This window comes from Ovis canadensis, chromosome 15 (assembly GCF_042477335.2).
Source record: "Ovis canadensis isolate MfBH-ARS-UI-01 breed Bighorn chromosome 15, ARS-UI_OviCan_v2, whole genome shotgun sequence".
Lineage (NCBI taxonomy): Eukaryota > Metazoa > Chordata > Mammalia > Artiodactyla > Bovidae > Ovis > Ovis canadensis.
Window position 1 is genome coordinate 73,326,469 of NC_091259.1, and position 26,521 is coordinate 73,352,989.

Below are 26,521 nucleotides of genomic sequence, written 5' to 3' on the forward strand. Positions count from 1 at the left end.
GTATCTACTGAATGGGAACTAGTTGAAGCTAAACGTATGTATTTTCCAAAACTGTCTGAAATAAAAACAAATTGCAATAATAGCTATCATTAAGTATTTACCTTGTGCCAGGTATTATATTAAGGATTCTAATAAGGTGTCTTATTTAGATTTCACAGCTACTCAGTTATAAAGGTTTTATTGAACACGTTTTACAGATGAGCATACTAAACTCAAAGAGGAAAGTGACCTAGGTTTCATTGTCTGCTTATCTCAGAACCCAGTCCTTCTCTTCTAGGTGGTTATTGACACCTGGATGATTGAAGAGTCTATCAGAGACTCAGTTAGCCCACTTATGATGGATAGGTTCGCTCTTCTTTTAAATGGACCCCAGGAAAGGCCACTGTGCTCTACAGACCCCACACCACACGCTAATACCTGATTAACCCAGGAGTAACTTACAGCAGGTAGGTCAGAATGAGGCAGCCCTGGCAAGGAGTCACAGCTCACATTTCTTTTTTTTTTTTTTTTTGGTAGGAAGAACATTGGCTTTGCACTCAGACAAACTTGAACTCCAAACATGATCGAGCCACTGACTTCTCTGAACATCAGTTTACACATCTGTAAAATGGGGAATGAAAATGTCTTCTTCACAAAGATGCAGTCCAAATTGGATGAGAGACTGTATATAAATACCTATTATAATATATGCCGTTGAGTAATTTTTAAGAAATACAAAGTTGCTTTAAATTTCATTTTATTCTGTATCAGCAAAAGGTTTCCCAGGCACCCTGAAATGTTTTGGCCCTAGCAGTTGAGTAGTTGAAAAATGCAGTGTTCTGCATTTCCCAAAGGAGGGCCCCTTCTTTAGAACCAGTTTTGCTTTTTCTGGCCTGTTTTTCCCTCCAAGGCAGGAGGTGGGCTGCTGCTTTCCTTTCTGCCCTCCTTATCCCATCCCTTCCCAATGTATTCTCTCACCTCCCACTTGTGATTTCCTTAAGTGCTTTTAACAGTCGCTTGACACTGGAAGGATATTCTCAGCAGGCAAGCAACCTGTAATCACTGCTTGTTGCTGACGTGAACTTGTGGCTGACCTCTGGGAAAGCAGTGGGGACTGGAGGAGGCAGCCAGGCTCTGCTCCGGCAAAGCAAGACGATGGGTCCCAGAGCACCTGGGAGGCAGCGGGAGGCACGGCTCCAGACGCCTTCCCACCTTGTCTCCCTCTGTCCAGCGTGTCTGGAGGTATAATCAGGAGAGAATTATGGGATGGGTAAGGTTCCATTGTTCTTAAACAACCCCAAGCAAAATGAAAACAGAGATAAGGAGCACAGTGCAGCTAGAAGTACATTTCCACAGTGTGTGTGTTACCCCCGTGAGAGGCGTGCAGTGCCATTAGGAGCACCCTGCCCTCAGGAGCACCCTGCCCTCACTAGAGCCCACCAGCCATCAACCCATGGCCCACCCCCAACCCCAGGGTGGGGGTCTAGACTGCCTCCTACTTTTCTTAATCTTCTAATTCCTATTCTCTTCACCAAGGGGAAGGTGATTGAGGTATAGGAAATGGAGGGAAAATGCAAAACCGTTACCTCCATTTCACAACTCGTAGACAACTGCTCATCAGATTTGTGATAAGTCGCAATATATGCCTTTGAGAGGCTGCAAGCTGTCCAGAGGAGGAAAAGGCAAGCATCCTACCAGATTAATAGCGCTGCAGAAGGTACCTATAGTGGAGGGGGGTCAGTGCCAGGAAAGTGGATTTCACATTAAGTGCTTCATCCCCATCTTTGTGACTCTTGAACTTTTCAGGCACTTTGCCCCAACTCACACAGCCTAGATGGCCTAAAGAGGCTTCCAGTGCCCACTGTGTTCACAGCGCCCCTCCTGAACACTTGAGTCCTATTCACCTTGCACTCTACTTCCTAGCCCTCGTGGACCTTCTGAACTTTGGGCTTTATAATGAGTGATCCTGTTTATAGACATGGGTCACCGCTCCAGCTGCCACTCTGCCCCTTCAGTGCCTTGCCTCCATGGCAAATTTCACACATGTTCTCTGAACTAGGCTGCTTCTGGCTTGCCTGATCTTATCCACCCACCCTCAGGATCCTGTATTTCTACCACTCCGCCATGAGCTGTGGAACTGCTAAGTTCCCCAGGGCCCTACAGACAGGACCCAGACCCTGAGAGTCTGAGGGGGAATGCTGAGTAGTCTCTGTAGGCTGGCATCTCTGTAGGGCTTCCCAGGTAGCACTGTGGTAAAGAATCCACCTGTAGTGTGGGAGCCGCTTAAGATGTGGGTTTGATCCCCGGGTCAGGAAGATCCCTCGGAGGAGGAAATGGCAACCCGCTCCAGTATACTTGCCTGGACAATCCCATGGACAGAAGAGTCTGGCAGGCTACAGTCCATGGGGTCTCAAAAAGTTGGATATGACTGAGCACGCACACATGTAGGCTGGAGGGTCAGCACAGCTTCGTGGAACATGTGGACCTGAAGCCTGGTATGATTTGAGTAGGGCAAGAGAAAGGATATCGATATTCCAGGCTGGAGCAAGAGAGGGCCTTGTTATGACTTGTTAACAGCTGTTAAAACCGTCATTGTGAAGGAGGAGTTTAGAACTGGAGCTGCCACAGAGATTTAAGGATTATCTGTGGATTTCAATGCTATTACTGTTCTTTACCAGAGGGGAGGGGAGGAGGAGTTGGAATGAAAGCGAGAAAATAAAGCCTCTCGTATGGAGTTATGTCAGATTCGTGGAGTCATTCCACTCTCCTTCTCTAGATGTGTTTCACATTCCTGTGCTTGAGGCTCATCAGAGAGTCTCATTTTTACCCTTAGCAAGAGTGCCCTTTACAGTTACCCTGCCACTATTCATGCCATTTAAAATAAATCAGAGCTAAGTGGGCGATCATGTTGTCTTCCTTGTAGACCAGTGGTTCCAGCCTTTGGTGCCGGGTTCCTGCAGTTAATCTAGCGCCATTTCTAGAGACTGGTCTTCCCATCCTCCTCCATGGGCCAGAGGTCTGAGTAGCCACCAGAGTCCTTCGTCCCACTGGGCTCTGCGCACTGTCAGAAATCAGACTTAGATCATAACAACAATAGCAAAGTCTAATTATGCGAGGCAAAGGATGTGTTAACTAACCTTACTATGGGAAACATTCCATAATATACACATGTATCAAATCGTCACGTTGTATACCTTAAATGACACAATAGCCTGTGTCTGTGATGTCTGTAATAGAGATCAGGAAAGGTGAAATGAAATCAGACTTCAGAGAGATTGGAGAAGCCATGTGAGAAGGAATAGAGCTTTCTCTTTCCATAGGTCAAGTAGTTCCATAGATTTTTCTTAAACTCTTATATACAGAATTCTCAGCTTTTTATTCTTTTTTTTCTTTTTTGTATATATTTTAGCCCAGAGCCATAAAACTAGTTTTTAGGGAAGAGTGGCCTTATTGTCTCACAGCAAAATTTATTTTTAATTTAGAAACCACCCCTAAAGGGATTCTCTCATCTTTTCCCCAAGGTGATGAGCTGAAATATTTCTTTTGTTGGCCCTCCGACCTATCTGTGCAGGGCTGGGTGAGGACTGTGTGGCATGTTCTAAGTAGTGAGAGGGTGAGCAGGTAGGGAAAGCAGGAGATCTGTGTACTTTTGTTATTTTCTTGTGCTTACTGATATGCTTACTGTCCTGTGTAAACTTTAATTCCAACTGGGACTCCGAATGTGGAGTTTGAGAGAGCATCTGATCCAGGCAGGAGGAAGGGAGCAGAGCTGAGTGGGGAAAGTTGCAGGTACTGTCGTGCACACCATTTCCTGACAAGAACAGCCGCTTAATGAGCATTTGCCATGTGCCATATGAACTGAACTGAACTGATATGCCTCTTAGGTTCATGAAGAACCTGTGAGCCTGTTGTACAGACTTGTTGTACAGGGGAGGAAACAGGCTGGGGAACTGGGCTTCCTTGGTACCTCAGTTGGTAAAGAATCCACCTATAGTGCTGGAGACCCCGGTTCGATTCCTGGGTTGGGAAGACCCACTGGAGAAGGGAAAGGCTACCCACTCCAGTATTCATGGACTTCCCTTGTGACTCAGCTGGTAAAGAATCTGCCCACAATGCAGGAGACCTGGGTTCGATCCCTGGGTTGTGAAGATCCCCTGAAGAAGGGAAAGGCTACCCACTTCAGTATTCTGGCCTGGAGAATTCCAAGGACTGTATAGTCCATGGGGTTGCAAAGAGTTGGACCTGACTGAGCGACTATCACTTCATGGACTGTAGCACTCCAGGCTTCCTCGTCCTTCACTATCTCTTAGAGTTTGCTCGAACTCATGTTCATTGAATTGGTGATGCCGTCCAACCATCTCATCTTCTCTCACCCGCTTCTCCACATGCCCTCAATCTTTCCCAGCATCAGGGTCTTTTCCAGTGAGTCAGCTCTCTGCATCAGGTAGTCAGAGTGTTGTCTGCTCCAGCTAGCTGGGCACTATGACTGGGCCGGTGGAGAACAGTTGCCTTCTAGGTATCAGAAATCAGTCTTAAAATATCTGATATATGTTGAGACTGAGCCACAGACAGGTTCTTCTGAAAACGGATGAACCAAGTCTGAAGTGGTAGGGTTATGTCATTTGAGTGTCACGGCAGAGCTGGCTTCAGGAAAACCTAGAAGACAGAACATATATTTAATAATCTTTATCTGTTTCCTTCAGCATCCTGTACTTATACCCTAGTCCTGGCCCTTTATGGAGTATTACTTCTTTTTCCCCAGTGAAACTTAACCGTCCATCTCAACCCATCAGCTTCTGAGATGACAGCTGACTCACCCGAAAACTGATCTGTGCTCAAGTGCTTATGGTGATCCCATGGCCTACTGTTGTCTTGTCATATCTACTGATTTTTAACTCTGGGACTTTGATAAGGTCTTTAGATTTAATGGCTTATGTGGAGATCTTTTGCATGTAATGAAGGCGATGGCTGCTTTCTGCATGATGTCATGTTGGGTATCTATTCATTCCTCCAAAGCCTAGGGCAGCCCTTTGAGTCAGAGCCGTGGTCTTTGTTCAGTCTTATGACTGGGCTGCTGCTGCTAAGTCGCTTCAGTCGTGTCCAACTCTGTGCGACTCCGTAGATGGCAGCCCACCAGGCTCCCCCGTCCCTGGGATTCTCCAGGCAAGAGTCCTGGAGTGGGGTGCCATCGCCTTCTGGGCAGTAGCAGGCAGAAAGATGACGGGCGTGTCGTGTTCATTCCCCTTTTCTCACTGTGCTTCGGCTCTCCTGCTGGGTGTGTTCACATGTGTGGGGTCATCCTCCCCTCTTCTGGCCAGACTAATGCTCTGTCTCCAACAAACTGAGCTGGACTCCGGGGAGAGCCTCAGGTAAGATGCATATTGGACGTGAGGTTCATCTCCTTCCTTGGCTGTCTGCTTCAAGCAGCCTTCCTCCCAGTAAGGGCAGATTCCTACAGGCCAGACCTGTTGACTGTCTCATAAGCCTTCAGAATACTGGGAACGGAGATGAGACGTTCTTAATTTCTTCTCCTTTTCCTGGGGAGACTCCTGACAGAAGAGCGTGTCCCTGCAGGGGCAGGGACAGGATGCAGTAATAAATAGGCAGGGAACCAGGCCTCTGCCTGAACGGTGCCCTACACAGACATCTCCTCTGCACTCATCTCAGAGAAGAAGGGCTGGCAGAGGTGCCTGAGTTACTAACTTGGCACAAGCAACCTCCTTGTAGTTTCCTGTTTCCCTGTTACACACCCCTCTCATAGAAAGTTCCCCCATGGGCCTTAGACCCTTGGACAAGTGAATCTGGCTTTGGCAAAGAGGAAGTCCTTGGTTCCTCTTGGGAACAAGAGTCCATTCACTCCAGACCCCCAGCATCATGCACTGTTACCTGCATTCCTCCTCTAGGCTGAGCCTCAGGCTTGCGCTGATGATACAGTCCTATTTGAGCAGCCCGATGCCTGCCTTCCACCGGCACGGGATTTATATTGAGTTACCACTGGGTGTTTGGATTTCCCCCTCCTCGAAACATCTGTTTGTGCTGCTGGAGGGAGTGTCACACAGAATCCAGGCTGCACATTTTCAACATAGCCCTTGTTCACGTTTTGGAGTGGAGTGCTAGCAGTGTGGTAGACGCCATATGGCGCTCTGACACACTTCTCATCTCCTGTTCTTTCCCGTCCATAGCCCCCGCCGCATCTCCTTAGGAGAGACTTCAGACCCATGAAGATAAGCATTAGGAGCCGCTGATGAGATGCTTCTCCTCTCGGCGTGCCCTCTTGCACTCGATCTCTAGCCATTCTGAGTTTTTCACAGCTCCCTGAACATGCCAAGCTGTATTGCATCCTTAAGAGCTTTTCCCAGCTGTTCTCTCCACCTGGCATGCCCTTCTTCTGGCCCCATAGTCTTCCTGGATCATACCAGTCCATCTGTCAACATTAAGTGATAGCCTTTGCTGACTCTATAGGTGGAACTTACCACTTCTTCCTTCTCTCATAACACACAGGCTACATTCTTTGCCCAACTCTGAGCTCGTATCTGATTCCGCCCTGCCTTCCCATCACCTGCCTATAGCAGGGGCTCAGCCGCTGTGAGCTGAGGAAAAGCAGCTGACCTCAGGATGAAGTAACATGAAACAGTTGACTTTCAGCTGAGGGCTCATTTCTTGTTAGTGAGGATGCTGACTCGTTTACGTCTGTTATCTCACTTACTACTCTTCGACTCTGAGCAGTAGACCCCGATACTTTTGCCCCTCAACACACGTGCCCCCATCATTCGCTGTCTCGGAATCCTGCTCTGTTATCTTCATAGTACTCTGCACCATCTTAAAGCATCAATTTATGTAACTCCCTTATTACTTTACTAGAAGTTAAGCTTCATGAAAACCAGACTTTGTCAGTCTTGCTCACTACTATCATGCTATCATGTGTTACAGAACCTAAATATATTGTGAATACTCAGTAAACATTTGCTCACTGAGAGAGTGAACGAATGAATGGCTCCCTGTTTTGCAGATAAGGAGATGAAGACTTAGAGAGGTTGTTTTGCCAGAGTCGCACAGCTCAGAAGGGCTTGGGTGGGAATTCTGGTCTTCCTCCAGAGTGGGCGATCCTAACGTGTCACACCACCTCCTGTAGGCGTTCTCCTAGCAGGTGGATCTTAGAAATCCTAGGAGGAAAATCTGCTTTCCTGCTGCACCTAGCTTCTACTTGAAGGTCAACCTTCCCCACCGCTCCCTTCACCAGCTGACTCCCTTCTCCTTGGCCGAGGCAGGTTGTGAGAAAGACTGTGTACCCATCACCAGATTCATCATAAGTGCCAGGCATGTTGGTGAACACGGGGTAAACAGCGAATGAAAAACAGATCCAGCCTCCAAGGAGTCCAAGTAGCAAAGACTGACATTTACAATACAGCCACGGAAAGGCGTGCTGAATCCCTGAACCCCTTCCAGGCTGCACAGGCCGAGCAGACATCCCTCAGACCACCTTCATCACCAGTTCCCTGAAGGCAGACAATGGGGCATTATCTCAACTTAACACTGATTTTCTTCTCTAGTGGGGTGGAGTGAAAATCAGCTGAAGCCTTGAAGGATATTTTCTATGCAGCCTAATTAAATAGGACCTGGGTGCCTGTCACCTCAAGACAAGTGGAATTGAAATTGAAACTGATGTCTGACCCAGAGAGACTCTATCCACGCGATGGTATCTTAGGGGTGGGCCCTTTTGTATGGCTGTTTGCTGAAGCTCACAAGAACCAAGGTGAGAATCAGAGGGAAATGGCTGACTTGCAGCTCGCTTGCTACAAGGAAGTCACAGACTGGCTGTGGTTGAAAAAACTGAAAACGTCTAGCTGTATCTTTTTTTAAAAAGAGACTCTTGGGATCCTCTAGGCAGGGCGGTGGTTTTCTAGTACTTGGTTTGGATTTGAGTTTGCCAAAGCCTTGGCAAAGTCTTTAGCAGTCAGCAAAGTTTACAACCTATGCTACTGGTATTGAGGCATTACCAGTAACCTGGCTGAATAAATGCGGCCAAGCTGACTTCACATGCCCCCGCATAGCTGCCTTCACTCAGCACTGAGTCCCCTGTCCATGGTTGAAAGCAAGGGCCAGGCCTTAGTTGTATTCCAGCTCTGCCCTTGGGATGTCATTCATTTCTCTACTTCTCACTTTTTTTCATCTGTAAAATGGAGTGGTGGTGCTGTTCTAGAGGGTTACAGTTAAGGTTAGGGTTATTAGTAGATAATGTGAAAAGAGAAAGTGTTAGTCACTCAGTCATATCCCACTCTTTGCTACCCCATAGACTGTAGCCCGCCAGACTCCTCTGTCCATGGAATTCCCCAGGCAAGAATACTGAAGTGGGTGGCCATTCTCTTCTCCAAGCCATCTTCCTAACCCAGGGATTGAACCCAGGTCTCCTGCACTGCAGGTGGATTCTTTACTATCTGAGCCACCAGGGAAGCCCATTAGTAAATACTGGTAGCATCCATTTAGTGAGTACTTACAGCTTCCCCAGTGGTGCAGAGGGTAAAGTGCCTGCCTACAATGAGGGAGACTTGGGTTTGATCCCTGGTTTGGGAAGTTCCTCTGGAGAAGGAAATGACAACCCACTCCAGTGTTCTTGCCTGAAGAATCCCATGGATGGAGGAGCCTGGTGGCCTACAGTCCTTGGGGTCGCAAAGAGTCAGACACGACTGAGCAAGCTCCCTTCTACAGGTATCATTATCCTCATTTTACAAACAAACATGGAAAATTTAAAGAGGTCTTTCACTCAGGGTCATACTGCTTTTCTTTTTTTTTTCACAATTCAAAAGACTTTTACTTCAGAAATGATATTTTAATAAAATAGTTTGTTTCAAGCATCAATAAATTTTTTAATATAGAATATAAATTTAAAATAAAAAATTTTAAATGTTGATATCAGAATTTACAAGTCTTTAAAATGTTCTATGCAAATTTTGAAATACAGCTAGGAAGAAAACTATATATTAAAAGTAGCAAAACATGTAATAATTCTGATAATTTTAGTATAATTGAATTAGTAAATGATTTCAATATGAAGTTTGCATTTGATTTCACAGCATATCACAGGGCTTAATTGAATTTTTTTATTAAACTTTCTATTTTGTGTTGGGGTATAGCCAGTTAACAATATTGTGATAGTTTCAGGTGGACAGCAAAGGGACTCAGCCATACATATTCATGTACCCATTCCCCTCCACTGCTCAAGGTCATACTTTAGATGCGACCGGAATGAGGTTTGAAGCCACGTCTCTGATTCTTAGTTGTGTGCTTTTGTACCGTCACTACAACCACAGGAACCACCCAGCTCTCCCACTCCTGGATCTCCACCTCAGCTGGCATCTCACCACGGGAAGGAGAGGGGCACTGAATAAACTCCCCTTTACTTCCATTTTGGCCTGGACGACTCTCCCTCCATAGACCATTAGGGTAAGGGGCAAACAGTTGAAGCCTTAGAATCCAAACCTGCCTTGAGTCAGCTCACAGCTGGATTACAGAGGGCTGGAAGTTGCCAAACATGCAGCTGTTTTATAAGGAAGATAGGCAATATCAATAACCTCAGATATGCAGATGACACCACCCTTATGGCAGAAAGTGAAAAAGAACTAAAGAGCCTCTTGATGAAAGTGAAAAAAGAGAGTGAAAAAGTTGGCTTAAAAACTAAGATCATGGCATCTGGTTCCATCACTTTATCGCAAATAGATGGGGAAACAGTGGAAATAGTGGCTGACTTTATTTTTCTGGGCTCCAAGATCACTGTAGATGGTGACTGCAGCCATGGAATTAAAAGACACTTACTCCTTGGAAGGAAAGTTATGACCAGTCTAGATAGCATATTAAAAAGCAGAGACATCACTTTGCCAACAAAGGTCCATCTAGTCAAGGCTGTGGTTTTTCCAGTAGTCATGTATGGATGTGAGAGTTGGACTATAAAGAAAGCTGAGAGCCGAAGAATTGATACTTTTGAACTGTGGTGTTGGAGAAGACTCTTGAGAGTCCCTTGGACTGCAAGGAGATCCAACCAGTCCATCCTAAAGGAGATCAGTCCTGGGTGTTTATTGGAAGGACTGATGTTGAAGCTAAAACTCCAGTACTTTGGCCACCTGATGCGAAGAACTGACTCATTTGAAAAGATCCTGATGCTGGGAAAGATTGAGAGCAGGAGGAGAAGGGGATGACAGAGGATGAGATGGTTGGATGGAATCACGGACTCAATGGACAAGGGTTTGGGTGAACTCCGGGAAATGGTGATGGACAGGGAGGCCTGGCGTGCTGCGGTTCATGGGGTCGCAAAGAGTCGGACACGACTGAGCAATTGAACTGAACTGAACAGATTTCTTTGCTTGGGATGGACTGGACAGGAACTTGCTTCTGCTTTATCCTCAGTGACACAGCATTCCTTGTCCATCAAACATGCACATTCTTTACCAGTAAGGCTTAGCCATTTGTAAATGTAATCATCACTTATGATACAGCATTTTAATCCACACCTGGTGTCCCTGGTGGTTATTGTGCCTGGTGATTGCAGTAAGAGTTAGGAAAGAAATGGATCTGGGCTCACCTGTGAGTAAGCTGTCCATGAGAATCCTAGGCAGTATCTCTAAGACCAGCAAGTTGCCCACACCTTGCCTGGGGAGACTTGGAATGTTTCTAGAACAGTAATTCTTTATGGGGTTGTTTTGATCATTCACTCAGAATAACTGTGTTGAAGTTTCACTGGTGCCAGGCTCATTATCAGGTACCAGTGACATAGCAGGGGACAAAATAGTTAAGGACCTTTACATCTCGAAACAATGTTAGGTAGTGATCAGTGCTGTGAAGACAACAGGAGAATCTAATGGAACAGCACAGGGGTGGGGCTGCTACTCTAGATTGCTTGGTCAGGGAAAGTCTCAGAAAAGGTGACACTGGAGCTGAGCCCTAATTGTTAAGGAGCCAGTCATTCCAAGCTGTGAGGGGGGAAGCTTTTGAGACCTAACTGCAAATGCACAAGCCTTAGACAGGACCAAGCTCTGCTTATCTGAGGAGGCAAAGAGAGAGCTAGTGTGGCTGGCAAGTGGCATGAAATAGGTCAGAGAGGCAGGTAGGGGCCAAACCATGTAGGCCAGGGACTTTATTCCAAGGCTCTAGGAAGCCATTGATGGATTTTTAAGTGGGCAGTGACTTGATCTGTTGTGCACTTATGAACTATTACTCTGAGTGCAGTTTGAAAACCAAACAGAAGTGAAGTAAGAACAGAAATAGGAAAACCAGTCCAAAGTCAACTGCAGCCGTCCAAGCAGGAGATGGTGGCATTGGAGAAGAGGAATGGACAGCCACAGGTTAGAAGTGCAGAGGGAGTGGACAGAACTCGCTGGCAGACTCAGTGGAATAGGGAGATTTTGAGCACAGTGGTTGGCACACATAAAACACTCAATAAATTATAGTTGTTGACTGTTGTTATTAGCCAACAGCCTGTTATCAAACACCAAGAGAACAAGCTTGAGAAGCAATCTTGAACCCATTCAAGCGGCAGAATGATGCCTGTCATGCATGTGTGACAGCGGCGTTGTCTCTTCTCTCTTGTTAATAAATGCCATTCTTAGAGAAAATGAGGCTTGCAAATATGATGATATGTTCAGGAACCAGAAACTCGTGTTCAATTCATCTCATATTCAACAGAGGCCCTATTTAACTTGTGGCCTCTCTTAGCTTTGATTTCTTCATCTATAACTATACAATGTACTGTGTGCTTTCTAGGTGCCAGGTTCCATGCCCAGCTCTCTCTACATAGGTCCCGCAGTCTCTCTCTACGTTAATCCTCAGCTGATCCTTCCAGTAACTCTTCTAGGTAGCTACTAAGTTGTCTTCCCTTTCCAGGTAGGAGCACTAAACTCAAAATCCCACAACTAGTGAATGGCAAAGCTGTGACTCAAACCTAGGTGTTCCTAACTCTTAAATCCACATTCATAACCCTCTGTGACATGAAAAGTAGATTCTGAGAGTTGGTGTGCTTCCAGTTTCCAACTTTCTACAACTTCCGGACCTCAATTTAAGGTCATCTTGGGACTCAGAACTGCTGAGAACTAATATGGGACATTTGGGGAAAAAAGCCTACTATTCATACAGAGATTAGAGATTTATGTCAAGAGTGTATTTATTTATTGATCTTTTCTCCTCTCCCTTTGGTAACTTGTAAGATACAGCAGCTGAGGCAACAGGAAATTTGAAGTCCAGCATTTTATTAAATCTTATGTTTAAGATTTCTGTGGAAGGAAACTGCTTGAGAGAGATTTGGTTTCTATTATGCACTTGCCAAGAAAAGATGAGGAAACTGGGTCAGGTGGATTTCCTGAAGGTGCTGGAAGCAGGGAAGGTAAACCCTTGAGCTATTTTCTGCTTCTAAACCCCTACCCCCTGGAGTTGCCCAGGGCCTAATGGAGGCTTTGGGAAGAGTTCCTTTCAGCCCTCACGACAGGAGGTCATCAGTTATGTGAAATCCAGCAGTAGTGGAAGGGAGGGGAGGTTGGGGAAGACCAACAGATTGGCAGAGAAAAGGGAAAGCTTACAGCCCGCATGGCATTTCCCTCTTGAAGTTCAACAGAAAACCAAATAGTAACATAGAAGTTAATGCAGAGAGAAGAAGCACACACCATCTCATCCCCAGTCACTGGAACTGCCCCACGTTGGCAAGGGTGGGGGGAAGATGGGCATTCTCATTCCTATTTGAGTAATGATTGTAAATCAGTACGGAATGACTTCTGGAGCGCATTTTGACAACAATAGATCAAATACTCTTAAAAATGCATATCCTTTGCTTGTTGGGGTAATATCTGATTCTTGGACTGGGACAGGAAATATAGAGAATGAGGCTGTAGTATTGTAGTGTCAGAAAGTAAGGAAGTGTTTCTGCAAAACCTCAAAGCAAACCTCATATTGATGAGGGTATGTCAGAGGTCACAGGATTGGACTATTACTAATACAAGAGCTCCCAAAGGCCAACGCTGAACAATTTGAGCAACAAAATAAAGTAGCATTGGATTATAACCCAAACATAAAAATAAGTATCTGTGAGTCCATACTGATGTAAACAAATGATCCATAAATAAATAAATGAAGAATGGACATATCTCATGTTCAGAAAACTTTAAATGATTTTCGATACTCTGCCTTCATCCAAGGGGAGCATAACTCCTCACTGCTTAGGTGTAGCTGCTCATCATGACTTCTTTTCAGAGAGTACAGTAGGTGAAGGGGAAAAAAGAGTAACTTCCCAGTGGAAAACCTTTAACAAGTACTAGCTCAGCCAGGTGATCAAGGTCAACATCAACAGCACTGTCATATCAATAGCACGTGCCCTTGATATGACGGGATCAGAACAGCACTTTACTTCTGTGATTTTTCTTCTTAAGACCCACAACCATGAGAAGAACTTAAGACAAATCCCCAATGAGGGACTTTCTACCAAATATCTGACCAGCACTTCTTAATACTGTCAAGGTCATCAGAAACAAGAAAGTCTAAGAAACTGTCAAAGCCAAAACAAGACTTAGGAGACCTAATGACTAAATATAATGTAGTATCTTGAGTGAAATTTGGAACAGAAAAAGGACATTAGGGAAAAAGCTAAGGGTATCTGAATCAAATGCAGACATGATATATGTTTATATAAGTATTAATACTTATATCAATACTTTACTATTATATTAAATATTATATAAGTATTAATACTAGTTTATATAAGTATTAAACTAGTATACCAAATTTGTTGGTTCATTCTAACAAATGCACTAATGTAAGATAATAGTGTTAAAGGAAACTAGATATTGGAACCCTCTGTACTATCTTTGTAATTTTTCCTTTGACCCAGGAGTTTCCCTTCAGGCAGTTTTTTTCTTTGGAAATAATTAAGGGTGAACCTAAAGATTCACCAATATGAATATGGATCCCAGCGTATATAGGAAATAGTGAAAATGTAGAAATAATTTGTGTCCAATATTAGGTATGATAAATCTGTACAACTTAATCATGAATCATAACCTTATAGAACTGTATTCTTGATAAGGAACAGTATTCGGGATTGATAGTTGAAAGAAAAACGTAGACTATGAAAGAACTTACTGAAATATGTGATTTTACATATGCGTAGGAGGGGTATAGAGGCTTCCCAGGTGGTACTAGTGGTAAAGAACCCGCCTGCCAATTGGATCCCTGGGTCGGGAAGATGCCCTGGAGGAGGGCATGGCAACCCATTCCCATATTCTTGCCTGGAAAACCCCATGGACAGAGGAGCCTGGCGGGCTAAAGTCCAGGGGGTCTGCAAAGTGTAGGACATGACTGAAGTGACTCAGCATGCACAGAGGGGTATAAATGAATATATTTCTATGTGTTAATCACCAGTGGATAACAGCATGGGTTTTTTCCCCCCTTTTTACAAAAGCAGTACTTGTTTGCTCCAGAAAGTACAGATCAGCAAAAAACAAAAAGTTACTTTTTAATTAAAAGAAAAATGGTTGGGGTTAATCCCATTATAAACCCAGCAGCAGCAGTAGCAGAAGACTCAGTCCTGCAGAAGGGAGTTCTGAGAACAGATGGAACGCTGGCAGGCTAAGAAGCCTGCCTGATACTTCTGTTCAGGGGTCTCCCTATCAAAGGGCACTGCCTGAACAGGCCTGCTGGTGCCTGTCCGTCCTCCATAGAAAAGGGCCACCACCCACACAGCCTCTGTGGAGTGTGAGAAGGGCAGCCACCTGTCAAACGATAAACAGGTTGCAAGGTGCATAGAGATCAAACTGAGCACTTGTGGTCAGTGTGTGAATCTGTGGCCACTGGAACCCCAAGCCTCTCTCAGAGGTACCTACATCAGTCTATAGGAGCAGAGGCAGCTGTGAGGGCTGAGAGACAAACCCAGTGTCTATTTCCTTCTCCTTCCATAGTCGTCCTACCCTTAACTGGAAATTTTTCATCTTAAAAAAGAACTTGCATGTACCTTCCAATTCATTACAGCAACCCTTGAAGGTAAATAATTATCATCTCATTTTTCAGGTAAAAATTGAACCTAGAGCTCTTAAATGGCTGTCTCATACCATCTGGGGCCCCAGGGTCAGAGGATCAGGTTTATGTCTTTCCTTTTACACGAGTGCAGTTTCATATCTGAGGGTCCTGGAATCTTCATAGGCTAGATCTACCATTTACAAGCTGTGTATTTCAAGCAAGTCATGTAGCTGCTCTTGGCCTCAGTGTTTTCATCTGTAGGATGGAGATAATAATACATATTCTAAAGTCACTATCAGGGTTTAGTGAGATTGTATATATAAATTGCTTAGCCCAGTGCCTAGAACATGAAGTCACCCATCTGCGAACAGTGGTTACTATTGAAGGAGAGAAGATTCATGGGATAAAGTATAAAGGGATCTAGAGAGGAAAGTGCTCTTCTCCCTGTTCCCTGTAATTTGCAAACAAAGATGCAACAAGGCTGGTGCCACTTTAGACTTCCAGAACCACGATGAATTAGGTTACCAGAGCTCACTGAACTAGGGTCTGCCCTAGGTCTTGAGCAAGCACTACAGTTCATCAACCTGGTATTTGGGCCCAGCCAGAAAAAGAAGTGAAAGAACTTCAACACTTGAGGTCAGCCTTCAGGTTGAGTTGGAGAAGCATGAGCAAGAGGGTAGTGCACAGGAAGGAAGAGAAAAAACAGTATAAGTGAGAGCTAATTAACTAGCCCAGCAAGTGTGTAAGTCCAGAAGGAGCTTCACTCTTGTCTGGTTTAAATTTCATTAAGGTGAAATTCACCAGATGAGGAAATGAGGTCCCACAGCAAAGCTAGGACTAGAACTGTGGGGTCCTCTCATGTATTTCTCTGTTATCCCAGGATAAACTTAGAACATTTCACTTTATATGTGTATCGCTTTAAAATTTACACTTATATCTCTTAAAATTAATTTGTATTAGTCCTATAGTCAGTCAGTCAGTTCAGTCGCTCAGTCGTGTCCGGCTCTTTGCAACCCCATGGACTGTAGCACGCCAGGCTTCCCTGCTTCCCTGTCCATCACCAACTCCCAGAGCTTACTCAAACTCATGTCCATTGAGTTGGTGATGCCATCCAACCATCTTATCCTCTGTTGTCCCCTTCTCCTCCTGCCTTCAATCTTTCCCAGCAGCAGGGTCTTTTCCAATGAGTCAGCTCTGCATCAGGTGGCCAAAGTATTGGCGTTTCAGCTTCAGCATCAGTCCTTCCAATGAATATTGAGGACTGATCTCCTTTAGAATGGACTGGTTGGATCTCCTTGCTGTCCAAGGGACTCCAAGAGTCTTCTCCAACACCACAGTTCAAAAGCATCAATTCTTCAGCACTCAGCTTTTTTTATATCCAACTCTCACATCCATACATGACTACCGGAAAAACCATGGCTGCAGCTATATGAGTTCTGATTCCTTCTGGCACAGTAACCCCCTCACCTGCATCCTAGGCTGTTGGGACAGGTGTGTTGGGAGACAGGAGTGGCAGCTGTCCTCTGGCTGGTGGAGGAGCGTTTCTGATCTGGGTGTTTGGCCCATCCCCCAGCTGGGCTGAACACGCACTCACTGGAAGTGAGCCACTGCAGCTTTAGATGGTGAATGGAGACTTCCCATTAGTTCCTCATACAGTACCTGTGTGGCTTCATTTTTGAAGAACACCACATCTATCGTTTGGAATCCCAGCTGAGTCTAGCTTTCCTCTCTTGTTGATACCTCTTAATTTCTCCATCTTCATGAGTGAAAAATCTTTTCACAGCAATAATAATAAATAGCCAAGGACTCGGCAGTGTAAGTGATGCCAAATCGAATTAAGTTGTATTATAGTCTCAGGAAAAGAAAGTAACTTGCGAGATCAGAGTACTTACCCACCTCATTTATTAACTTCCTCATATAAGTGTCCATCTCTGGGGACGGAAGCTGAAAATCTGAACTGCCTGTCTATATGGGCTGTCTAAAAGCTTGTCAGGCAGGGAAACACTCTTCCATCATAATCACTTTATCAGCGGGTGTTGAGAGGCTCAATAGGACAGGGGCTTGTGGCCTGCCTCTAACAATGCCTTCAGTTTCACAAGCACAAGACAGAAGGGATTGTTCTTGGGGAGGTGCACCCCGCTGGCAGAAGAGACACAGCGGTCTGCTGGCGGGGCTTCTTAGTCGCATTCTGTCACCTGGAGCCCTACCCCCAGCAGGTGTTAAATGTCAAATCACTCATGCAGTCACAATTTAGAAATTCTCGGTTCCTTTAGCTATTTTTTTTTTGTTCTTACACCCCCAAAAAATAACTTAGAAAAAAAATCATGTGTCTTCTTGCCCATTTTAACTCCTAAAATTATATATCAAGTTTAGATAGTTGAAAAGGATGTTATTTCTGACGTAGTGTGTTGCTTTATATACATTTTTGTCAAAACTTTGACACTACAGATACAGCTTTTTAAATTTATAGGCAAGATCTGCTGTATACTCTCATGGGCAAAGATGATTTAAATGGTCAAACCATCCAGCCAAATCAGTTTTGCATTCTGTCAGATCCAAGTCTGGTTTCTTTTTTTTTTTTTTTCAATTAAAAATGAACATATTAGTACACATTTCATGACAAGTGTCTGACTTCTGAATATGAATTCTTAGATCTGTGGATAGACAGTTAAAGGCACACAGCTTTGCCAGGAGTTTACTACCCGGATGAAATAAGGGATTATATCCTTCACTATTTCCTATCCTGTTCTCATAGAAGCAAGGCTTTTTAAAATTGTGCTGTGGTGAGATTCAGTAGGATGAGGGGTATGCATTTCTTTTCTGAGGTGGAGGTAAGGTGATTGTAAAAAGTGAGAGTGACTGAAGACAGAACCTGTAGATACAAGCATGTTCTGGGAGAGGTTGGTTTTAAGAAAGGGTATACATGGAAGGTACAGATCTGGACATTAATTTCCTTTGAATTAGCCGTGACCATCATGAAGAGTCGGACACGACTGAGCGACTTCCCTTTCACTTTTCACTTTCATGCATTGGAGAAGGAAATGGCAACCCACTCCAGTGCTCTTGCCTGGAGAATCCCAGGGACGGGGGTGCCTGGTGGGTTGCCATCTATGGGGTTGCACAGAGTCAGACACGACTGAAGTGACTTAGCAGCAGCAGCAGATAACCTCCTGGAAGATCACTAGGTACCACAGAGGCATGTGTACCCTGGTCTCAAAACCTCTGCCTTTAGAAACACCAGTACTCTCTAACTGGGCCAGTCTGTGACTGAGGCCAGTGAACTGGATTCACAGTGTCTGTCCTCACCAGTGTTTTTAAGGGACTGACTTTTCTAGAGATCTGTCAAACAGAACCTGGAGGAGGGCCTGGCAGCCCACTCCCGTCTTCTTGCATGGAGAATCCCCATGGACAGAGGAGCCTGGCGGAGTACAGTCCACGGGGTCGCAAAGAGTCGGACACGACTGAGTCAAGCAGAAGGGTCAGAAGCAGGGAGCTCAGCCTTTCTTTCTATTCAGTATCCATAGGTCTGTCTCTGGATAGACTGTCGCACTCCAGAACTTTAGGGATGTTTTAAGGACATTTGGGGACAGGAGCGCACATGCTCTGCAATGCAGCATCTCAGATGCTAGAAGAGCAGCGTGGAAGGAAAGTTAGGCAGGTGCTGCTTCTGGAGCAGAAAGGCAGGGTGAAGAAGGGAGCCGACATTGTATTTATATGGCATAAAATGCATAGAACTCTCACAGTAAGCCCGTAAGATATATAGCATTACCACGAGGAAACTGAGACCCAGAGAGGCTGATCAGCTCACCCCAAGTCCCACAGCTCATTAGTGCCAGAGTGAGTGGGATGTTCAACCTAGTTTGGTTTGGTGACTTCAAAGCCATTATATAGTGCTGCTTCTCTCATGGTGAATATCCACCACAGAATGGGCTATCTAACACCCTTAGTTTATTCTCAAAACAGCAGTAACAAAACAAACACTTAAAAAATTTCTATCACTCTAATTATAAATCCAGTGTGAGGGGCGGAGGATGATAAGTGGCTAAGATGGAAGACAATGTTTCTTCCCTTGGAGAAAGTAAAGGCTCCTACAGACTAAGATAAAATCCTGTGAACACAGATCAGCTCATATAGAGAGTCAAGAAGGAGCATTCAGATGATATCTCACACCAGCTATACTGTGTGACTCTCCAGGAGAGATCACACGCAAGGTGAACAGAGCTCTGTGCTATAGATTCAGTTATATTTTTTTCTTCTTTATTGTTGTATAAAAGCCCGGTTATTAACTATGAAAAAGAAGATGCTTTATTTGAAGATGCTATTCTGGACAAAAATGTTTCTCTCCTTCTATCCCCCATCTCTCTCTCTCTTTCCCCTTATCCCTCCCCTCCGCTTCCCCCTCCCTCACCTACTGGACTGTAAAGTCCATGAGGGCAACTACAGTGATCTCATCTTACTCATTGCGCCTAGTGCCCTGACTAATACAGAGTATACAGTCAGATTAATCAGTGACGTGGACTTCCCTGGTGGCTCAGTGGTAAAAAATCTGCCTGCCAATGCAGGAGATGTGGGTTCAATCCCTCGATCAGGAAAATCCTCTGGAAAAGGGAATGGCAACCCACTCCAGTATTCTTGCCTGGGAGATCCCATGGAAAGAGGAGGCTGAAAGGCTACAGTCCATGGGGTCACAAAAGAGTTGGTGCTAGAATCCCAAGGTCTTATGCTTTTAAACTGTGATGTGAGTGTGGTCATCCAGGCCCCATAACAGATCTCTTTCAGGATAATGAGAAAAGATTTTATCAGCCAGGGCTTCTGATCTTCTCCCCAAGTCAACTCCGCATGTCTCATAGTAAGGGACCTGGCCACTTGAAAGGAACTTAAATTTATTTATAATTTCATTATACTTAATTTTGGGAGGTTGTTGACCCCTTTTTGAGTATAATGAAAATTATGGCGTCTGTCCGAAAAGGAACACACAGACACAATCTTGTATACAATTTCAGTAGGTTCATGAACCCTCTAAACTATGTATCTCAAGTGAAGAATGCTAAAAAGTGAGCCGCAGTTTATGGGAAGGGTACACGCTGATGCTAGACCTCTCATATTTGAAGGAAAATGGACAAAAGAACATTGAGCTTGCTTTGGATATAATACCAGAGGGGAGACTATGGCGCCAGTTCCAACTGTGCCTTGATTATGCCAAGGCACTCTCATGAAAGACCCTTTGTTCCCTTTGGGACGGATGCCACCAAACACTGCTCCTTAATGACAGTTCACTGACCAACCCCTCCAAGCGTGCACCCTTCCTCCCAAGATTGGACAACAGGCAGAAAGAGGGAATAGAATAGGGCAAATGGAATAGGGCAGAGTTTGGATAGTGAAGTTTGCTGGGTTGGATCTTCTGGCTCCTAGAGTACACTTGCCTTAATTTCAGGCTCCGTGTCTTAAGGTGCTTTCGCCCTGAGCAGCAGTTCTACAGGTCTGTTGTTAAGGGTATTTTTCCCTTACAGTCTTTCCCAAGTGGATGCAAAACAGCCCTGATTTTATGTAGACATAGATAATCTGTTGTGAGGTTAAAAAAAAAAAAAAAAAACAAATTTCTAGGTCATAGCTGGGAGCTAAGGCACCCCAGGCCTTTCTTCTTCCTAACTCCTGTCTTGACCAGAGGAAGGAGATTTTCCCTCCCTCCCAAGTATCCTAGCCTGACTCTGAGACTTTCTCCAGCCAAAACTAATCCCCAAGTTTCAAGGACATGGACCTTACTCTGTGGCCAAGGATTTTACGTCTCTCAGAGCTTTGCTTTCCTCATTTGCCAAATGGGGAACATAATAATATTAACAGTAGTCCCTGCATCCTAGGATTGTTGTGAGGAGTAATAGAAAGAATGGGTGAGGAGCGCTTAGCTTGGTGCCCCAGCACACTTGATCAAGCTCTTTTTATTTTCAGGACGTTGCTGTTGTTCAGTCACTGAGTCATGTCTGACTCTCCTGACCCCATGAACTGCTGCACACCAGGCTTCCCTGTCTTTCACTATTTCCCAGAGTTTGCTCAGAGTCATGTCCATTGAGACGATGATGCCATCCAACCCTTTCATACTCTGTTGCCTGCTTCTCCTCTTGCCCTCGATCTTTCCCAGCATCAGGATCTTTTCCACTGAGTCAGCTCTTCACATCCAGTGGCCAAAGTATTAAAGCTTCAGCTTCAGCATCAGTTCTTCCAGTTCTCCCAGTATTCAGGGTTGATTTCCTTTAGGATTGACTAGTTTGATCTCCTGCTTTTTTTTTTTTATTGCAACTTGACAAAATAAATAGCTGGTAAAAATTGGGAGTCTGACTTCCCCTAAGCCTTAAAGCCAGGGCTCCCTCGGTGGCTCAGTGATGAAGAATCTGCCTGCTCAGTGATGAAGATCTCAAGGGACTCTCAAGAGTCTTCTCCAGCACCCCAGTTCAAACACATCAATTCGTCGGTGCTCAGCCTTCTTTATTTTCGGGATAGTGACCCCTAGAAGTGGTGGACGAGGAGAAACCAGGCAAGTTTACTACTTTTCTAAGGCTTTTACTGACCCTGCCTTTTTCTTGCATTAGTATTTTATCAACAGTGTTCTTTCCAAGGACCAAGCCAGCAAGGCTCTAACCCTGAGCAGCTGAGCTTCTAGCTGTGCTTCTAAGACTCACAACTCATTTTTTGGCCCCTGACATACCACCAACACCCAAGATGCCCTGATCAAGGCAGCTTTGGATGACTGTTCCTTTCAGCACCTTCCTTTCCTCCCTTCCCATTTTTATTTCTCACTCCCTTTTAGAAACAGCTATTTATTGAACACTTCTGTGTGCGTAGCACAGTATTAGTGCCAGATAAACAGTCGTCGATAAAATAGACAGTACTGCTCCTCTTTTTATGCTCCAGCGGGGGTAGAGGGAGGCGTAAATAGCAAGCAAATGATTTATAGGACGTGATAAGGGCTATGAAAAAATAAGATGGAGATGGACGTGACCAAGGAGGCTGACTGAGATAGGGGACCTTCTCTGAGGCGATGATACCTGAATCCAGTGACTGTCCCTGTGGCATGAATGGAAACCTTGGTTTTATTCCAAGTGAGAAGTGCCACTGGGTGTACAAAATGACAGCTTCTTTTTGCTTTTCTCTTCTAACAATAGGTGACTTTAGGGTTTGTGTGTGTGCTCAGTGGCATCTGACTCTTTGTGACCCCATGACTGTAGCCCGCCAGGCTCCTCTGTCCATGGGATTATCCAAGCAAGAATACAGGAGTGGGTTGCATTTCCTCCTCCAGGGGATCTTGCCAGCGCAGGAATTGAACCTGCATCTCCTGTGTTTCCTACATTGGCAGGCAGATTCTTCATCACTGAGCCACCGAGGAAGCCCTGGCTTTAAGGCTTAGGGGAAGTCAGACTCCCAATTTTTACCAGCTATTTATTTTGTCAAGTTACAATAAAAAAAAAAAATACTATGACAAATCACTTGTTCCTTTAAATAGCTATTCACCTATTGTGTACCAGGCACAGGCATTTTACCTGTATTTTCTTATTTATTCCTCCAGTAACCTGAGAAAGTAGGTTTCATTATCATCATTATCTCTGCAGCCAAATAAAGAAATCAGAACATGGAGAGGTGCAGAAGCATGCCGCTGGCCGCAGTGCCCGCAGTGGTCGGGTGAGGGCTGGAATCCAGGGGGCTCTGACGGCAGAGCCTATGCCTGCTGTCAGCAGACAGGTGCGCCTCCCGTCTTGTGATGTCTGAACTCACTGGTTCTCCTTTCCTTTGTAGTGGTGCCGATGAAGACGAGGACACATGAAGGCCTGCCCGCCGCCCCCCCCCCCCGGTGGAACACCCCCCCTTCCCCTTGTGCGTATGTGACGGCGTGTGTGCAACGGCTTCTGACCCCTGTGAAGGCTGCCCGGCAAGCAACGTGCTTCCGCCAGATGCCTCCCCAGACCCGCAGCAGGCACAGAGCTCTCCAGGGAATGACCAGCTTCACTGCTACTGACCGTGCTTCTCATTTTCTTGTGGCAGGAAAAGGAAAAGTGCCCCCGCGCTCCACCAGGAGCAATTACAGGGTCCTCAGGTCATTCCCTCAACAGCTGCTTTGAACTTCCTCAGGAAAGCCAGTCCCTGCAATGGTGTATACCCAAACAGTTATCACTTCATTAAGAAGGAGCTGAAATCATCGTGAAGGGCAGCCAGGATTTGTTTCCCTCCCTGCTAATCACCCCCCACTTTATTCATATCGAAGCATGGAATAAATGAGGGGGAAAGTAGGGCTGAATCAACCCATGTAATTAGTCACTACAAGTCCAATTATACATCTGTGAAAATGTGGTTTCATGAAATAAGATGGATGGCTTGAAAACCGACAGAGTTAAAAGTTAGAAATATATAAAGATATTTTTAGTACGTGAGGTTATCCTGGACTTCAGATTCATAATTCAATCCTGTGGAAATGAAAAAAAAAAAAAAAAGATTGAAGAGGTAGAAAGGAAATGACTTTAAAAAAAAAAAAAAGGGAGGAACCAAAAAGATCTGATTAAAAGTTGAAATCGAAATAAATATTTCTGAACTCAAATTGCCTAGGTTTCCAAAATAGTCAGTAAAGGATCTGACGGAACCTGAATTATGTGAGTGGATTCTGAGGTTTTATGGGTCTCGTCACATCATGAAAGTCTGGAATGTGTGTCACAAATGGGAATTTGCTCTGTAGGTTTTGCTCCTCTTCCCCTAGCTTAGCCTGATTTGGCTTCAATGCAGAGCGGGGAGGATACTTGGCCCTCTGTGGTGTGTGAATTGAGCTCCACCCCCTGGCAGACAGACCTTCCTTTCACTCCAGGGGAGGACCCCTCCGGCCCCAGCACTCCCCACATCCAGGTCATCTCCCACCCACTGCCTCTCCCCTCTTACACGCTGTGAGCAGAGACACACAGTGGTTGGACTCTGGCCTCTCCCCACTCCAAATCACATTTCCTTACAGCCAAGCTTTTTACTCCCAACTAAGCAGTGATGTACTAGGAAACACAGAACTGGAAACTGAGAAGCATGCATCTTCCGCAGCAGCAGTTTTGACTGAACAAATGTTTTGGAGTCAGGGCATGATGTTATTTTCGGATAAAACAAACACAGTTACATTATGAAATAGAATGTTCATATACATAAACTGTAAAGATAAAACGGGAGACTTCGCAGAGGACTTTTGTTTGCAAGTGGGCTGTGTGTTCCCCCTCCTCTGCTGTCGGTGGTATTTGGGTGTTCGCTTCTGAGAAGTACAATTGGAACTGCATACATCCAAGAGCCTTGGGGTTTCTGCTGACTCAGGACCCAGACTCCTAGTGCTTCTGAGGCAGAACCACAGGGGCCTGCATCGGGGGATCTTCCTGTTTTCCTGCCTGCCTGCCTGTGACCTGTACACCTGTCAACAAAGCTTTAGGGCCAACTGATGTGTGTGTGCAGAGTGGTTTTGAGGTAGAAATAGTGCTTACTGTTGGAATCCTGTTTATATCACTGTTCAATCCTGTGCATGCTATGAAATGACTATTTCTTTGATGCCAGGAAGCTACCAGGCATATACGCTTCTCAGTTAAGAGTACCGCAGCTTACTAAATCATGAGGGACACTGGGGGCTGAGAGTAGTTTGGGCTGTTCTGTTTTTTTTAAAATTTTGTATCTTAAACTGGTGGCCAACAAATGGCTGAGACATGTTTGGTGCTTTACCTTTCTGCCCACAAAAAACTGAAGATTTTGGCAGACCACTAATTACATCCCCCAGCCACATCCAATGCAACTACCTTTAAAGGAAGACCAGTGGCCATTCTCAAAAAGAGTTTAAAAAATCGAAAGATTAAGAAGACTGTAGGATTTGGAAGCTTGTGTTGTCTTTCCCCAGTAACCATTGTTTAATCTCCAAGTGGTAGCCTTATCTTAGCAATCGACAGCTTATTGGCTCCTCCATAAGTGATCATAGCTATTACTTTAAATCAGTATTTGGGAAACCCAGGCATTTATGCAATGGATATGAATGGAAATATAAAAATACATACCAGCCTTCTCAATAAATTATCATATCTCTATAATCCTCGAGGAAAGCACTTTGGCTTTTACCTAGAAAGGATTTCAGATCTGCTTTATGAGCTCCCGCTGTCTTCAGTACCTGATAAAACTTTAACCAGGGAAGCATTAAACACGGCACAGCAGCTTCTGCCCAGGCTCCCGAGTTCCTGCTGGCAGCATCTATCAACGCAAGAGCTAGGATGCTGCCTGCAGTGGCACCAGCTTCCCCAAAGCTGGAGCAGGCTGCTTGGCCTTAAGCCCCAGCATGAGGAGGCCTCCCTCCTACCAGGTCAGTAGAGTTGCTCCAAATTGTGTCCTGCCTGGCTGCAGGGCTTGCAGACATCCCTAGGGAGATGTCAGCAAGGGAGACAGGTAATGACTGTCTTCAGAATGAATTGGGTCCTCACAGCAATCCTTGGATGCCTTCCAAATGTTGGATATCCGAGGCTACAAGGAGGTCTGACCTTTGATTTGGTGACATTACATCCAGGGCAATTCCAAGAAGTACCTGGAGTCTCTGCTCTGACAGCCCAAATAGGGAAATGATTTTAAATACTTAGGACCCTGCACCAAGGCCCCATTTCTCAGATGATAATACAGATTTGTAGGTAAGAGTTATTTGTCTTGAGTTACGCAGCTAGAAAGTATGGGAGCAGATTTTTGTACCTGGCTCTTCCTAACTCTGCTGCTGATGCTGCTGCTAAGTCGCTTCAGCCGTGTATGACTTTGGGCGACCCCGTAGATGGCAGTCCACCAGGCTCTGCTGTCCCTGGGATTCTCCAGGCAACAGTACTGGAGTGGGTTGCCATTTCCTTCTCCAATGCATGCATGCATGCTAAGTTGTTTCAGTCGTGTCCGACTCTGTGTGACCCTATGGACAGCAGCCCTCCAGGCTCCTCTGTCCACAGGATTCTCTAGGCAAGAATACTGGAGTGGGTTGCCATTTCCTTCTCCCTTCCTAACTCTTATATATCCCTAAAATACAGAAAAGGCTGTGGGTTCCCCTGCTACAGTCTGACCATTCCACTCTAAGGATTCTTTTTCACAGTGACATTTCATGGCAGTAGTTTGGGCCCAGAAATGGCATCAGGGTAGCCTTATTCTTCCAGTTTAGCAGATACATTAAGTACATGTTGCTGACTTGAGCCTGCCCCCAGGAATGGGAGGAGGCCTTTGCTCTTCGGTGCCATCCCTCATAAAGAAGGGGGAGTTGGAGCCATCTAGGCCAGTTACTGGGTTTTCCCAGTGGCTCAGCTGGTAAAGCACCTGCCTGCCAAGGCAGTAGATTCAAGAGACACAGCTTCGATCCCTGGGTGGAAAAGATCTGGAGAAGGAAATAGCAACCCACGCTAGTATTCTTACCTGGAGAATGGGCAGAAGAGTCTGGCGGGCTACAGTCCAGGCTCAGAGTCAGACACTACTGAACATGCACACAGCCCATAAATAAGGTGTTTCTAGGCCTTTAGGAGTGTGGAACGTCTCAGAAATAGTGAAAGTGAGC

At 45.2% G+C, this 26,521-nt stretch overlaps 1 protein-coding gene across 4 annotated transcripts in view; it reads left to right on the top strand.

Annotated features, from left to right (window-relative positions):
- Window positions 1–25,043, top strand: part of TRIM44 (tripartite motif containing 44) — a 112,863-nt gene extending 87,820 nt beyond the window's left edge. For 2 of the 4 annotated variants that reach the window (XM_069555121.1, XM_069555122.1), the window contains one exon: window positions 517–734. In XM_069555121.1, coding sequence (XP_069411222.1) covers window positions 517–563 — 47 coding nt within the window. In that variant the 3' untranslated portion in view covers window positions 564–734. Of the gene's footprint in view, window positions 1–516; window positions 735–22,749 lie in introns of those variants that run through there. The other 2 variants (XM_069555120.1, XM_069555123.1) reach the window with 2 other exon arrangements.
- Window positions 25,044–26,521: the final 1,478 nt, after the last annotated feature.